At 45.7% G+C, this 15,994-nt stretch overlaps 1 protein-coding gene across 1 annotated transcript in view; it reads left to right on the forward strand.

The window, feature by feature from the left end:
* Positions 1-7,469: 7,469 nt before the first annotated feature.
* The window catches only part of ALDH1A3 (aldehyde dehydrogenase 1 family member A3), a 68,754-nt gene continuing 60,229 nt past the window's right edge, over positions 7,470-15,994 (forward strand). Inside the window, 1 exon segment of the mRNA XM_030189744.1 lies at positions 7,470-8,276. Within this exon segment, the coding sequence (XP_030045604.1) occupies positions 8,196-8,276 (81 nt within the window). The 5' untranslated portion in view covers positions 7,470-8,195.

Genomic DNA, 15,994 nt, shown 5'->3' on the forward strand with positions numbered 1-15,994 from the left:
ATCATCCAAGAATATTAGCACAAATCTGTTATTTCCCAATGATGGGATATTAAACGGTCCACATAAGTCACTGTGTATTAAGTCCAGTACTTTATTACTCCTATTTCCTGTGTATGCAGGAAATGAGGGTCTCACACCTTTTTGAGTAACACAGTCTATGCATTTCTCCATTTTACCAGCATCTGCACTTATCTGAATGCCGGTGGCAAGTTGCTTACTGTAAAGATCCTGGATCACCTTAAAATCACGATGTCCCAGGCGGCGATGCCAGATTTCCAGACTACATTTACCATCATTCTTCCTTACTTGCGCCATATGTGAGGCTTCACCTGAAATGCTCAGTTTATAAATATCATTATGCATAAAAGCTTCAGCATACACTTCATCATTTTTAGAGATTGTGCACTTACTGTTTTCAAAATGAATCACAAATCCCTTCTTATCTAATGTAGATACACTAAGCATATTGCAAACTGCTTGGGGAATATACAAGACATCACTTACAGGAATTTCTTTAACTTCATTAGACACTTTGCATTTTAAGAATCCAATGCCTTTTGCTTGGATCTTAGCAGTCCCTGCGTTTGCAGTTTTAAGAATACCTTCTTCTGGACACATTTCCTGAAAGAAATCCTTAGAATTGGTTAAATGGCATGTGCTCCCCGAATCCAAAATCCAAGTACTTTCATTTGAATTATTATTTACCATAGTCAAAGATTTTTCTGCCATTAGAAAGCCCTTATGTTTATCATTGTCTTTCATACATTTTCTGCTTGGAAAATTCTTTAGTTCCATTGGCTTAGGTGAGCTAGAGGGAGTGTTTTGTGTTTCCTTACACCATTTAGATACATGTCCCTCCTTTCCACATGAATAGCAAATCAGCTTGCCCTTGGGTGGAGTTTTCCCATAGCTCCGCCTTCCTCTGTTCTTTGCCAAGAAATTTGTTTCATTTCTCTCTGACTTGCTTTGAGAACACATCTCCTCAGAATCATTTATTATGCATTCCTGCCTTAGTTTTGATGCTGCCTGTTCAAAAGATTGCCCTTCAATGGCTTCATTTACAGACCTAAAAACATCAAACTTCTTTGATAGTGAGGTAAAAAGAAATGCTCTTTTCAATGCATCACACATGGGAATTCCAGAAAGTTCTAGCTTTTGAAATGAAGACATAAGATGCATAATGTGATCATTACATTTACTTTTATCCCTTAATTTGGTTTCATTCAACTCTGCCAACCAAATTGGTTGCTGTTTTGCATATGTAGTTGCATACATAGTTCTCAGTTTATATAAAATTTCACTTGCTGTATCCTTTGCCTCCACCAATATGGCTTGTTTCTCTGAGAGAGCTTCAAAAAACATGCACTTCACATAATAGTTTGCATTGTCCCATTCAGCCATATTTTCAGCTGTTCTGTTTTGGTCTAAACATATACTTAATTTCTTTGCTTGAAGGAGACATATGAATCTTAGTTCCCACTGCTGATAATTAAATTCAGTTAATTTAGGCACCTTGAGAGAGTAGAAAAATGGTGAATTTCCTCCCTCAGCCATTTTCTTAGCCTTGCCTGCTGTTTGGTGTGTGGGGGGAGAGAGAGACAGACTGAATCTTTCTTTTAAAACTTAAGAGAAAAATGTGGCTTTTTCACTGCCTGGTAATATTTCTCTTCTTCCTTTTCAATTCCTGGGCTGGGCCCATAACCCTTTTGTTGGATTATTTGTAGTAAATAATTAGCAGATTTTTATACACACAGCTTCAGCTTTAGAAATGTTAATTTCTTTCTTCATCTCTCTCATACACCCCTGAATAATTCACTGCTGAGTCACTTTAAAGTTGAAGTAACAAAACATCTGTTTACTCACAGTTTGTTGTTAGATTATATTCAGACAGGCTTATATATACATAATACTATACATTTGGATTATCAGCTCTTTCCATGTGCTTAGATGGTAATGGATGCTCACACCACCATAGATTCTCTCAGGTTAGGAGAGAACATGAGCTCCATGTGCTTGCTGTTCCTAACCCCCACAGGAAGTTGCATGGGTGTGACCTCTCTAAGCAATTTACATCAGAGGTCACAGAGTAATCACAGAGAAAAAATTGGTGACAGGCAATGCATGTAAAATACAATACATTATTCCAACACTATTCGCTTTCCGAGCCGCAGCAGCACACTGAGCAGAAGGTTTCAGTGTATTATCGACGACGACACCCAGATCCCTTTCTTGGTCCGTAACTCCTAACGTGGAACCTTGCATGATGTAGCTATAATTTGGGTTCTTTTTTCCCACATGCATCACCTTGCACTTGCTCACATTAAACGTCATCTGCCATTTAGCCGCCCAGTCTCCCAGTCTCGTAAGGTCCTTCTGTAATTTTTCACAGTCCCCTCCAATTTCCTCTGTACCCTTTCATGAGGTACCTTGTCAAACGCCTTTTGAAAATCCAGATACACAATATCAACCGACTCCCCTTTGTCCACATGTTTGTTTACTCCTTCAAAGAACTGAAGTAAATTGGTCAGGCAAGATTTCCCCACACAAAAGCCGTGCTGACTCGGTCTCAGTAATCCATGTCCTCGGATGTGCTCTGTAATTTTGTTTTTAATAATAGCCTCTACCATTTTCCCCGGCACCGATGTCAGACTCACCGGTCTATAATTTCCAGGATCTCCCCTGGAACCTTTTTTAAAAATCGGTGTTACATTGGCCACTCTCCAATCTTCCGGTACCATGCTCGATTTTAAGGATAAATTGCATATCACTAGCAGTAGCTCCGCAAGCTCATTTTTCAGTTCTATCAGTACTCTAGGATGAATACCATCCGGTCCAGGAGATTTGCTACTCTTCAGTTTACTGAACTGCCCCATTACGTCCTCCAGGTTTACCATGAAGTCAGTAAGTTTCTCCGACTCGTCCGCTTGAAATACCACTCTTTACATGCCAAAATACTGTATCCCAGGGGCGTAGCTAGGTGGGGCCACGGGGCAATGGACCCCCAAGGATTTAGCTCTGGCCCCCTCTACTTACCCTCCCACCGCTGACCCTCCCCTGCCACTTTTGACCCCCCTCCTGCTGCCGCCACTGCCCCCCCCCACCAGCCAAAGTCCTCTTCAGCGCTGGATTGCGGCGCATTCGCTAATCTGTTTCTGTGAGTCAGGACTCACAGAAACAGATCAGCGAACGTGCCGGAGACCAGCGCTGAAGAGGACTCTGGCAGCGGTGGGGGAGGGTTGTCGGCAGTGGCAGAAGTGGGGGGGTCAAAAGTGGCATGGGAGGGGCAGCAGCATGGGAGGGGGGGGGGGTCGAAGGTGGTGGGGGGTCAGCGGCACCAGGGGGGGCTAAAATGTGCCCCCTCAGCTCGGGCTCTGGACCCCCCCTCTTGCTGAGGTCTGGCTACATCCCTGCTGTATCCTGCTGCTCTTGAAACATTTTGCAAGGGGTATAAGATCCAGATTTATTAAAAGGGAAAGGGACTTGATATACCGCCTTTCTGTGGTTTACCTACTATATAAATGTACTTATTTGTACCAGGGGCAATGGAGGGTTAAGTGACTTGCCCATAGTCACAAGGAGCTGCAGTGGGAATCAAACCCAGTTCCCAAGGATCAAAGTCCGCTGCACCAACCACTGGGCTTCTCCTCCACAAAGAACTTGAGGGACCCTTTTACTAAGGCATGCCGAAAAATGGCCTGCGCTGGTGTAGGTGCGTGTATTGGACACGTGCAGGTGCATCCAACATAAATCCCCACACCAAGCAACACAACACAACCAAAGACCGTACTGGACAACTCACTATCCCTTTCCCCCCGACCCCATGTTGCCTGATTCACTTCTACCTCATGCAACCACTACACAATCTTGTATTTGTTATCAATCGCAATGGCAAACGCCTTTACGATACCTTGTAAGCCACATTGAGCCTGCAAATAGGTGGGAAAACGTGGGGTATAAATGTAACAAATAAATAAATAAATAACATTTTCAGTGTGCCTGCAAAACTGGTATTTTGTTTTGCTGAAAATGGATGTGTGCGGCAAAATAAAAATCAGCCTGCGTCCATTTTGGGCCTGAGACCTTACCACCACCCATTGACTTAGCGGTAAGGTCTCACGCGTTAACTGGGCGGTAATCGTCAGCACACGTACACTGCCGATTACCGCCCGGTTAGTGTCACGCGGTACAAAATAGAAATGATTTTCTGCCACGCATTTTGGACACACGTCAAAATTTGGATTACCGCTCGGGGCACGCGGTATCTGGGCGGTAGTTCTAGTTCGATGTGCGTTGCATGCACGTAGGCGCCCACGCCCCTTAGTAAAAAGGCCCCTGAAACAGGGCGCAGACGAATGAGATTTGCTTCTTTGTTAAGTGCTGGAGCAGCTTTTCTCTCTGCTCTGGACCTCTCCAATTCTGCCCTCAAAAGGACACTGTCTAGACCGTGAAAACTCCCTTAGGGGCAGAGACTCTAGAGATGACCCCCCTCCTGCAGGCCCAGGACTTTCACCCTCGCCTCTCATTAGCCAGTGTTAGAAAGTGCTAAAAACTCCCCTGTCCTAATTAAAGTGGGACACGAGGCAGTGGCCGGAGAAACAATGGGAATATTGTGTGAGCAGCGGCCCTGAGCAGGGAAATCCGGCAGAATAAAAGCCCTTGCTTGCTTGTGTTAAACCCTATTAGACATCATCAGCTCCCAGGTGCAAAATCCAACAGCTCCCCGAGGCCATCTGAAAGAAATTCTTCTGCACCTTCCTGGTCACTGCTAATCAAGGCACAGCCCTGGTGCTAGAAAAATGGGATGGGATTTGCATTGCAAACCCTACGAGGAGAGACTTGCCCACCTGAACATGTATACCTTGGAGGAAAGGAGAAACAGGGGTGACGTGATGCAGACGTTCAAATATTTGAAAGGTATTAATCCGCAAACGAACCTGTTCCGGAGACGGGAAGGTGGTAGAACTAGAGGACATGAATTGAGGTTGAAGAGGGCAGACTCAGGCAGTGGCATTCCTGGGGGGGGGGGGGGCGGTGGGTGCAGTCCACCCTGGGTGCATGCTGCTGGGGGGGGGTGCCGCGCGCCTGTCTGCTCTGCTCGTTCCCTGCTCCCTCTGCCCCGGAACAGGTCCTGTTCCGGGACAGAGGGAGCAAGGAACGAGCGAAGCAGACAGGCACGCGGCACCCCCCAGCAGGTAAAAATGCACCCGGGGGGGGGGAGGTGTGTCCTTTCACGGGGTGGAGGTGTCCTTTCGCCGGGGGTGGGGGGGTTGTGCTGCACCGGGGGGGGGGGCACATCAGCGATCCGCCCCGGGTGTCAGCCATCCTAGAAATGCCACTGGACTCAGGACTAATGTCAGGAAGTATTTTTTCACAGAGAGGGTGGCGAATACATGGAATACCCCTCCCATGGGAGGTGGTGGAGATGAAAACGGTAATGGAATTCAAACATGCGTGGGATAAACACAAAGGAATCCTGTTTAGAAGGACTGGTTCTATGGAATCTTAGCGGAGATTGGGTAGCAACGCCAGTAATTGGGAAGCGAAACTACTTCTGGGCAGCCTTCTACGGTCTACGCCCTGATCGTGACTGAATAGATAGGGATGGGCTGGAGTGTAAATTTTAAGGGGCTTCAAAACTTAGTACAAGAACAGTACTGGGCAGAATTCTACGGTCTGTGCCCTGAGAAAGGCAAGGACAAATCAAACTCGGGTATAAAGTATCACATACCATGTAAAATGAGTGTATCTTGTTGGGCAGACTGGATGGACCGTACATGTCTTTATCATGTCTTTATCTGCCGTCATTTACTATGTTACTATTTGTTACTATGTTACTCTTTGGGGTTCTACATGGAATGTTGCTACTAATTGGGATTCCGGAATCTTGTAACTCTTTAGGATTCCAGAATCTTCAGAACTTAGTACAAGAACAGCGCTGGGCAGACTTCTACGGTCTGTGCCCTGAGAATGGAAAGGACAAATCAAACTCGGGTATAAAGTATCACATACCAAGTAAAATGAGTTTATCTTGTTGGGCAGACTGGATGGACCGTTCAGGTCTTTGCTGTCATTTACTAATGTTACTATGTTACTCTTTGGGGTTCTACATGGAATGTTGCTACTAATTGGGATTCCGGAATCTTGTAACTCTTTAGGATTCTAGAATCTTCAGAACTTTTAATACAAGAACAGTGCTGGGCAGACTTCTACAGTCTGTGCCCTGAGAATGGCAAGGACAAATCAAACTCTGGTATAAAAGTATCACATACCATGTAGAATGAGTTTATCTTGTTGGGCAGACTGGATGGACCGTTCAGGTCTTTATCTGCCGTCATTTACTATGTTACTGTAGAAGGAAAGCCTTCCCTGGGATACTGTTATGGGTCTTGCCACATATTTTAAGAATGAACTAGGCTCATAGACACAGCCCACTGCATGTCTAGGCTTTATTAATGAGATGATCACAGTATCATGCTACATTGGCCCAAAGTTGGTTTGGTACATTGATTACTTGCAAGATTTGGAGAATTTTATAATTAATAAGGGCAAGGACATCATATTTAAACAGAGCAATTCTGGCAACTAAAACAGTACCCGGTATCTATCCGTCCAGATGCATCGTCTAGGAACCGAAAGCTGTCGCAAGCTTGAACTCGCTAAGGACATAATAGCAGGGACGTGTTTGGAAGAGATAATCGGAGCTGAAACGTGAAATACTGTCAACAGGTTTTTATCCACCGTATCTCCAAGAGCTGAGCATTTAGCACCAAAGAAAGCAGGCAACTTGCTAGCCGATATTTTCGGGATTTCATATGTTCTCGCCTCGCCACTAGTCCTAAAATCATTTCTTGAAATAACTTGTTAAAATATCCTGACATTTCGTTTCCTGAAGGTGTCCGAAACGCTGATACCACCTATGTTCGTTGCATTAGAAAACAGCCATTTTCACACGATCTAGACGTGCAAATCCAGTCGTCTAACTCTAGGGAGAAGATGAACAGCGTGTTTTGTTTCTCTGGTTTCAAAGAGTTAAGCAGAGACTGTCTTAGATCGTTATTGGATAAAAATTCGCTATTAATAATAAGCGCTGGGAAGTTTCTGCTGTCACTGCAAAAAAAACTTGGTGCCGGCCACACATGCTGGTGCAGTGAGGCGTTAATGGTGCATTTCTGGGAAGGGAACACTCACTGCCTGGGGCTGGAAGGGGGGGCAGTGAATGAAAGTCCCCCCCTCCCCCGCGCTCTCTAACCGGATGGGGAGCTGAGGGTTGGGGGCGCGGATCGTGGTCGCAGGTGCGGACAGTAGACGAGCCACGTGTTCGCCCTTAAGCTCCGGAGCCGGCAGCACATTGTGGGCGGGGCATTAGCGCCTCCCTGTCCAATCAGCGCCGCGTCCGCGCGCCCAACCTCCCGGGCCTTAAAGGCAGCGTGCGCTGCCCGCTGGATGCAGAAAGAGGACTGCGGCTGGGAGTGAGAGCGGCTTCCTCCTGAGGCGGAGAGTGCGTGTGTCTCCGTCCAAGTCACACAGAAAGTGAGCAAAGGCAGGGGGAGTGGGTGTACCTGCACCCTGCGAGAGAGATTGAGGGACCTGCATCCAGCTCACCCAGAAAAGGTTGACTGAGGCAGGGCGTGAGTATACTTTAGCTCACGTAGCAGGGAGGAAGTGTGCTTGCACTTAGCTTCCACTGAGTGACTGAGGCAGGGAGTGAGCGTACCTGAATGCAACTCACACAGAAGGTGACTGAAGCAGGGACTCTGTATCGCGAGCTCCTTCAGAGGCACTTCCTGTAGGGAGTGAGTATATCCAGCATCCAGGTCACAGTGAGACAGATTGAAGAATCTTGAATGCAGCTCAGAGACTAAGGCACGGAGTGAGTGCACCCATCTGTCAGAGACCCTGAGTGTGTCCGGCTTCCACAAAGAAAGGCTGAGTCGGGGACTGAGTGCTGCTTATAGGGAGAAACTGAGCCAACGAGTGTACGTAATCAGCTCTGTTCTCGAGAGAGGGGCTAAGGCAGTAAATGAAACCAGCCAGTAACCAACGACTAGCTCAGATGCAGAAGGACTGTGCGGGGGAGTGAGTGTACTCTTCAGTCCGCTCATAGAAAAAGAACCTGAATCAAGGAGTGAGTGCTTCCAGGCCAGAACCGAGATAAGGAGTGGACGAATCTAAGAGAGAACACCAACATTGTCATCATGGCCACTGCTAATGGGGTGACAGAAAATGGGCTGCTTCCGCTCCCTTATCCCATCAAAAACCTGGATGTAAAGTACAAGGTAGGTGTCCTGCCCTTCTTTACGGGGTTTCAGATTCACACTCGGTTTTCCTAAGGCAGACTGAAATCCATTGCCCGTCTGCTTTTGAAAATACAGAAGCGGCCAGACATTACACACACCGGTCCCAGCATTTACACTGCCAGAACCAACCTTTACATTTTCATTCGTTTCTACTGCTTACAGCTAGGAAATATTCACTCCACCTGTCTGGATAAATAATATGATATGCTAGTGGGAAATATTGTGAGCACACAGTAAATGACGGCAGATAAAGACCTGACCGGTCCCTCCAGTCTGCACGTCTGCAACTTCTATTTATCCACAAAACAGCAACCCCAAAGGGGTTTGCATTTAATAATTGTACGGTGTAGGAAACTGAGAAATGTGCTAAGATCCAGCGCGGGACGAAATCTCAGCTGGACATAGTTACACGTATATTTGTAGCTACTTCCCTGGCTATGGCATTTAGCTGAATGTCACAAAAATAAGTTTGCAGAGGAAAAATATCCAGCCAAAATACTTTTTTAAAAATCTACCGCATAGGGTCATTTTTATTGCGTTTCATTGGTACCGGCCACATAAAATTATTATTGGAGACGGCAGGCAATTAGGATTCTGTAGTAATTTAAAAATAATAATCAAATGTAAATATTGTATAATAAAAGCAATGCTCAGAAACAGAAAAGAACTTGGCTGACAGTTGGAGATTGGCTAACATTTTGCGAGGGAAAGTAGTTCCCCTCTTTAAAAATATTCAGCACGTTTGAGTTTTTAAGGACACCCTGAAGATCTAAAAATCCGGTTTAGAGGGAGTTAGAGGCAGGTTTATTACCTAGCAAGGAAAGGAGCCCTCTGTCCCAAATGAAATGCCCTTCAAATGGGGTTTCTAACCTTCTAGGAGTTGTTCAGAGGTTGTATCATATTTCTGCTTTCAAAATGCATTAAACGTGTTAGAGGATAGGAAATTGCCCGTTTATCACCACAGCTATGGGAGGGGCTGGACATGTTAACATTGTGGAAGTGATTTTAGAAAAGCTCTAGCTTCCATTTGCATATGGAAAAAGCATATTTAGGTTTGTAAATCGGCATGGACATACAGGAAGCTTTTTTCTTAAGCAGGGTTTGCCATTATTATGTGTTGGGTTTTTTTTAATGGTAGCCGCTTAGGTTTAAGCAGGCTATAAGTTTTTAAAATAAATAAATAAAATACTTACACCGTGTTTCCCCAAAAATAAGACACTGTCTTATATTAATTTTTGCCCCCCAAAATGCGCTAGGTCTTATTTTCAGGGGCTGTCTTATTTTTCGGGGAAACATCGGGGTTGGCCCGCCCGCCCTCCGTCGCTCCCGGAACTAACCTTAAACGCCTCCTTTCACCTTCGCAGCAGCAGGGCAGGCCACTCCTTCCTTCCGTGTCCCGCCCTCGCCTGACGTAACGTCCGTGAGGGCGGGGCACGGAAGGAAGGCGAGGTCTGCTCTGCTGCTGCGAAGGAGAAAGGAGGCGTTTAAGGTTAGTTCCAGGAGCGACGGAGGGTGAGTGGAGGGGGGGCCCGGCGACGGCCTTGTCCGGCTCTCGGCGGCCCTGCTTTCAAAAAAAAAATTTGCTAGGTCTTACTTTCGGGGGAGGCCTTATATCTACCAATTCAGGAAAACCTCTACTAGGTCTTACTTTCGGGGAAACAGGGTATATGCCTCTATATGGCCGTATGCTTCGGTGGTCCTTCAAGGTAACTTTGCATTCCCTCTTTTGGAATTGCAGTACACCTATCCCTTGGAAAATGTTCCTATTGCTATTATTTACACCTGGTTGAAGTTACAGGTTACTTCTAGTTTGGACCTGGGGTTTGGAGGAGAGTCTGCTGACCTCTCAGGCATTCAGAACCATCTCCAACTGCAAAAGGTTTGACTTCTGGAAGATGGCTCAAACCATTTCTTATGAACTGCAGATTTCCAAGATTTATTTAATTAATCTCTATGTTGGAACTTGCCTGTGTATGTTTTTTCAAATCGTACTCTGGAATGCAAGTTATACTCTCTTAGGAAAGTTTCACTTTCTGACTGAGGAAAAGACTTCAGAAATTCTGCACAGTGCTCTGGCACTAAATTTTTTCATTTAATCATCGTGTTTTTAGTTTTTTGTTCTTTTACACTTCTACACTTATCTGAGTTGTGGCATATGCAGTCGGGAACGCTCAACAGAGAGCCTCCGTTTCTTCTGTCTGCTTCCTCAGGAGTCGTACCCTCAACCACCACACTCTGCCCTTCTGTGGGTCCTGCTAATTTCTTCTGCGGGACTTCTGCCACAACTCAGATAAGTGTAAAAGTGTAAAAGAACAAAAAACTAAAAACGCGATGATTAAATGAAAAACAATTTATACAGCATATCTTTAAAATTACAAGGAGGTTTTTTTTAGACTGATTTATCCTAAACAGAGTGGTCAATCACTGGCAAAGGAAAGGAAGCAGTCTGCAAATAGAAACAGTGCCAGAGCACTGTGCAGAATTTCTGAAGTCTTTTCCTCCGTCAGAAAGTGAAAGTTTCCAAAGAGTATAACTTGCATTCCAGAGTACGATCTGAAAAAACAAGATTTATTTAACAAAATTTATAGCCCGCATATCTAAACAGCTGAGCAGGTTACAATAAAACAACCATAATCATAATCACACATACAATTAAAATAACAATTACAAAAAATAAAGGTTAAAACTCACAAACAACCTTAAAATCTCAAAGATTCCAAACTCCCTTCTAGACATCAGGAAACAGCCTACTTGTTTTGGAAACAGGTCAGTCAGTTGGCTATGCACTTACACCTGCACTGGAAAAGGTGTGAGCAAAATCTAAATAAACATACCTAAAATAAAACAGCCATTATAAATATGAGAGAAGATCATAACCCAACACACAAAAGTTTGTCACCTCAGTAGGGGAACACATGGTCCCTCCACCACCAGAAACTGCGAAGTAACACAAAATCGTACAAAAAGGACACTCAGAATTCAATCATATTATAATATAACCTGTTCCTGGGCTCAAACAGCAACAACCTTATCTTTGAAAAGGCAACACTGCGATTATACCGGGCTCTACAGTACCAGTACCAGAACTGCTACAGATCTCTATACAGAAACTATATACTAGAAGAATTCCTTTTGTACTGAGCAAAATACAGAGACATCAGAGATGCAAAATACTTGTTTCCACCTTTATTTATCCAATCATGTCGGACCTAAAGCTCTTTCCTCTCCTCCTGTCTTCTTCCATTTCTCCCACACATCTGTCTTGGATGCTGATCTGATCTTTTCCTTTCAGCTCTTTCCTCTATTTCTTTCTTTTTGGTCTCTTTATCAGCTCAGAAATCACTTCCCTTCCCACCCTTCAGTCCTCAATTTCCCTCTTTTTTTTTTTAACTTTTCACCTGCCTATCAACTTTCCAGCGACTGCCCAGCCCATCTCCCCCAACCCTGCCTCCCTTTCTCGCCATCTCACTCTGTCCCCCAGCCTCTTATTCCTTTCTATCTTTCACCCCCATGTCAGTCCTCATCTACTTTCCTCTGTCTGTCTCTCCCCCCTCACCATTTGCAGCCTTTTCCTTCTTGGTCATCCTGTCTAATCACTTCGTCCTCCACACGTCCTCCACACCTAGTTTCTGACCAGCCCCATTGACCACCTCACCGGCTTGCCAACCTCCATTTGCCTCTCTCTCCTGGTTCCTTACAGGCAGTTAAGGCAAGAAGAAAGTGTGGGTCCTGGACACCTGTGAATGCTGAAAATCTGCCACATCAAGACCCATTTCCTAACAAGAAGTCTGCATCGGAGTGGACAGGAACACGGCAGGCATTATGAGGGGATGTGAGACATCTTCCCTTTTGTAACATAATTAACAACAACAAATTGACCAGACAACTTCTTAAATTTAGCAAATATTTATTTATGTAAAGCACAAGGCTGCAGCTTTATTTTATAGGTGGTTACAATTATGGTACCCAAGTAATGACCCATTGGATAAGGATTAGCGGATTCCTTTTTATAGGGCTAAATTTAATACATGTGTCTTGATTACGCTTCCTTGAATTCCAAACCGAATGAGCAAAAGATGAAATTACTAAAAAAGCTAAGTGAATACTAAAATGCACGTACATATTCATCTACCTCTATACAGACCAGTCAACGGAATGCCTTTTTGTTTGGAGGGGCCCAAGCTCTGCCCCAAACCCCCACTCAAGCTACACCCCCCAACTCCAGCATTTCCCTTACCCTTAGCTATCATCCCATAGCCCCTGCACAGAGTCCATCATCTTTCTTCTCTACTTCTGAACACCCACCACTCATGGTCTCCAGCATTTCTCTCCCTCCCTAACAGTCAAATCCTGCACCCCCCCCCCTAGGGTCAAGCATCTCTGTCCGTCTCTAACTCTCAACCCCCTCCCTCCCTGTATCTCTTTCCTTCCCTATCTCTCACCCTTCCCCCACCTTGGTCTCCAGCATTTCTCTCCCTCCCTAACAGTCAAATCCTGCACCCCCTCCCCAGAGTCAAGCATCTCTCTCCTTCCCTAACTCTCAACCCCCTCCCTCCCTGTGGTATCCTGTATCTCTTTCCTTCCCTACCTCTCACCCTTCCCCCACCTTGGTCTCCAGCATTTCTCTCCCTCCCTAACAGTCAAATCCTGCCCCCCCCCCCCCCCCAGGGTCAAGCATCTCTCTCCTTCCCTAACTCTCAACCCCCTCCCTCCCTGTGGTATCCTGTATCTCTTTCCTTCCCTATCTCTCACCCTTCCCCCACCTTGGTCTCCAGCATTTCTCTCCCTCCCTAACAGTCAAATCCTGCACCCCCCCCCCCCCCAGGGTCAAGCATCTCTCTCCTTCCCTACCTCTCAACCCCCTCCCTCCCTGTGGTATCCTGTATCTTGTTCTTTCCCTACCTCTCACACTTCCCCCACCTTCCAGCATTTCTCTCCCTCCCTAACAGTCAAATCCTGCACCCCCTCCCCAGAGTCAAGCATCTCTCTCCTTCCCTAACTCTCAACCCCCTCCCTCCCTGTGGTATCCTGTATCTCTTTCCTTCCCTACCTCTCACCCTTCCCCCACCTTGGTCTCCAGCATTTCTCTCCCTCCCTAACAGTCAAATCCTGCCCCCCCCCCCCCCCAGGGTCAAGCATCTCTCTCCTTCCCTAACTCTCAACCCCCTCCCTCCCTGTGGTATCCTGTATCTCTTTCCTTCCCTATCTCTCACCCTTCCCCCACCTTGGTCTCCAGCATTTCTCTCCCTCCCTAACAGTCAAATCCTGCACCCCCCCCCCCAGGGTCAAGCATCTCTCTCCTTCCCTAACTCTCAACCCCCTCCCTCCCTGTGGTATCCTGTATCTCGTTCTTTCCCTACCTCTCACCCTTCCCCCACCTTGGTCTCCAGCATTTCTTTCCTTCCCTACCTCTCAATCCTCCCTGTGATGTCCAATATTTCTCCCTCTCTCTCCACCCCTCCTCCCCCCCCCCCACACTGTGGTTTCCAAAATTTCTCTCCTTCTTTCCACCATCCCCCACAATTGTTTCCGTCCTTACCTCCCCTCCCTCCCCAGGTGGTGACACTTCAACTGGCCTAATACCAAAAGCACGGGCAAGTATGGAGCCTTGAGCATGCACAGAAAACAAGCAAAAGAAAAGATATATATAATTTTGCTGTATTTATTTTTCATTTTAAACCGAAACACGCTTTTTCCATTGCATTTATCATTTTGTTACAAAACAAATACCCAGCCCTAGCCATCACCTCAATTAACTGCCACACTTGACTGTAAGGGCTGAGCCATGGGCTGGCCAAATACACTCCTGATACCTCTGAGAGATCTGTGAACAGATTAGCATTAGGTGTTTAATTCCTGTGGTTACATTGTAGCAAAGACTGCCTGAGGTCTCTTGCAACATTAAGTTTCTGTGAGTAGGTCGGATGAGAAACCTTTGCGCAATTCTGTAGCTTGTTTAGAAGAAATTTGTCTCCATGTTATGACCTTGTTGCTAGATTTTATTTGGGGGGGGGGAGGGGGAATAACATTCTGCCTTTATTTGTCATCATTTGATTAATCGCTATTTCTAAAAGATAAGAGATGTAAAAATCAGAAAGACATTCATCACCGAAACACTGAACCCACAAACAACCACTCAGTACAGCAAATATCTCCTTCCAAATTGATATTTCCAAATTTTAACCCATTCCAACCCACATACCTATATTTATATGACTCCCAGATCTACCTCTCCACACCAGAAATCTCAGCAAGAATTCAGGCCAAAGCATCAGCCTGCCTGTCGGACATTGCTGCCATCTGAAACTAAACATGGCCAAGACTGAGCTTCTTATCTTTCCCCCTAAAACCAACCTCTCCTCTTCCCCCATTCTCCATTTCTGTGGATAACACTCTCAACCTCCCTGTCTCATCAGCTCGTAACCTTAGTACATAAGTACATAAGTATTGTCATACTGGGCCAGACCGTAGGTCCATCAAGCCCAGCATCTTGTCCAACAGACTGCTAAAACCTGTCGTCTCTTTCTCTATAATACCACCAAAATTCACCCTTTCCTTTCTGAGCACACTACCAGAACCCTCATCCACACTCTTATCACCTCTCACTTAGACTATTGCAACTTGCTTCGCACAAGTCTCCCAGTTAGCCATCTCTCTCCTCTTCAATCTGTTCAAAATTCTGCTGCACGAGGAGTGGCCTAGTGGTTAGGGTGGTGGACTTTGGTCTTGAGGAACTGAGTTCAATTCCCGGCACAGGCAGCTCCTTGTGACTCTGGGCAAGTCACTTAACCCTCCATCGCCTGCCGCATTGAGCCTGCCATGAGTGGGAAAGCGCGGGGTACAAATGTAACAAAAAAATATATATATTCCACCAGTGTTGTTATGCTCATATTAGGCTTCTCCTCAAGTCACTTCACTGGCTTCCTATCCGTTTCTGCATACAATTCAAACTCCTCTTATTGACCTACTAGTAAAAAAGCCCCGTTTCTGATGCAAATAAAACGGGGGCTAGCAATGTTTTCTTCTGTGTGCATGTGGGAGTGTGTGTGTCCCTGCCCTCTGGCCTCTCTCCCCTCCCCCCTCTGAGTCCTTCACTGTTACAGAGCCAGCGATTTGATTTCGTGCTCTGCTGTTTTCCTTCACTGACTGTGTTACAGAGAGGGCGGGGCAGACACTCATAGGGAAACCGGATATCTCGCCCCCTTCACACTTCCGGCTGGAGGCTTCCTAGAACATTGGTGTTGCTTTTTATATAGAGAGATAAGTGCATTCACTCTGCAGCTCCTCAGTACCTCTCCACTCTCATCTCTCCCTTCATTCCTCAGTTCACTGGGTAAATCTCTCTTATCTGCACCCTTCTCCTCCACCGCTAACTCCAGACTCTGTTCCTTTTATCTTGCTGCACCATATGCCTGGAATAGACTTCCTGAGAGCCGGTACGTCAAGCTCCATCTCTGGCAGTCTTCAAATCTAAGCTAAAAGCCCACCTTTTTGATGCTGCTTTTAACTCCTAACCCTTACTCAATTGTTCAGCACCCATTTTTATCATTCCCACCTTAGTAATTCCCTTATCCCTTATTTGTCCTGTTTGTCTGGCCTAATTAGATTGTAAGCTCTTTTGAGCTGGAACTGTCTCTTCATGTTCAAGTGAACAGTGCTGGGTATGTCTTGTAGTGCTATAGAAATTAGTAGTATTT

The sequence above is a fragment of the Microcaecilia unicolor genome, chromosome 1, assembly GCF_901765095.1.
Source record: "Microcaecilia unicolor chromosome 1, aMicUni1.1, whole genome shotgun sequence".
Lineage (NCBI taxonomy): Eukaryota > Metazoa > Chordata > Amphibia > Gymnophiona > Siphonopidae > Microcaecilia > Microcaecilia unicolor.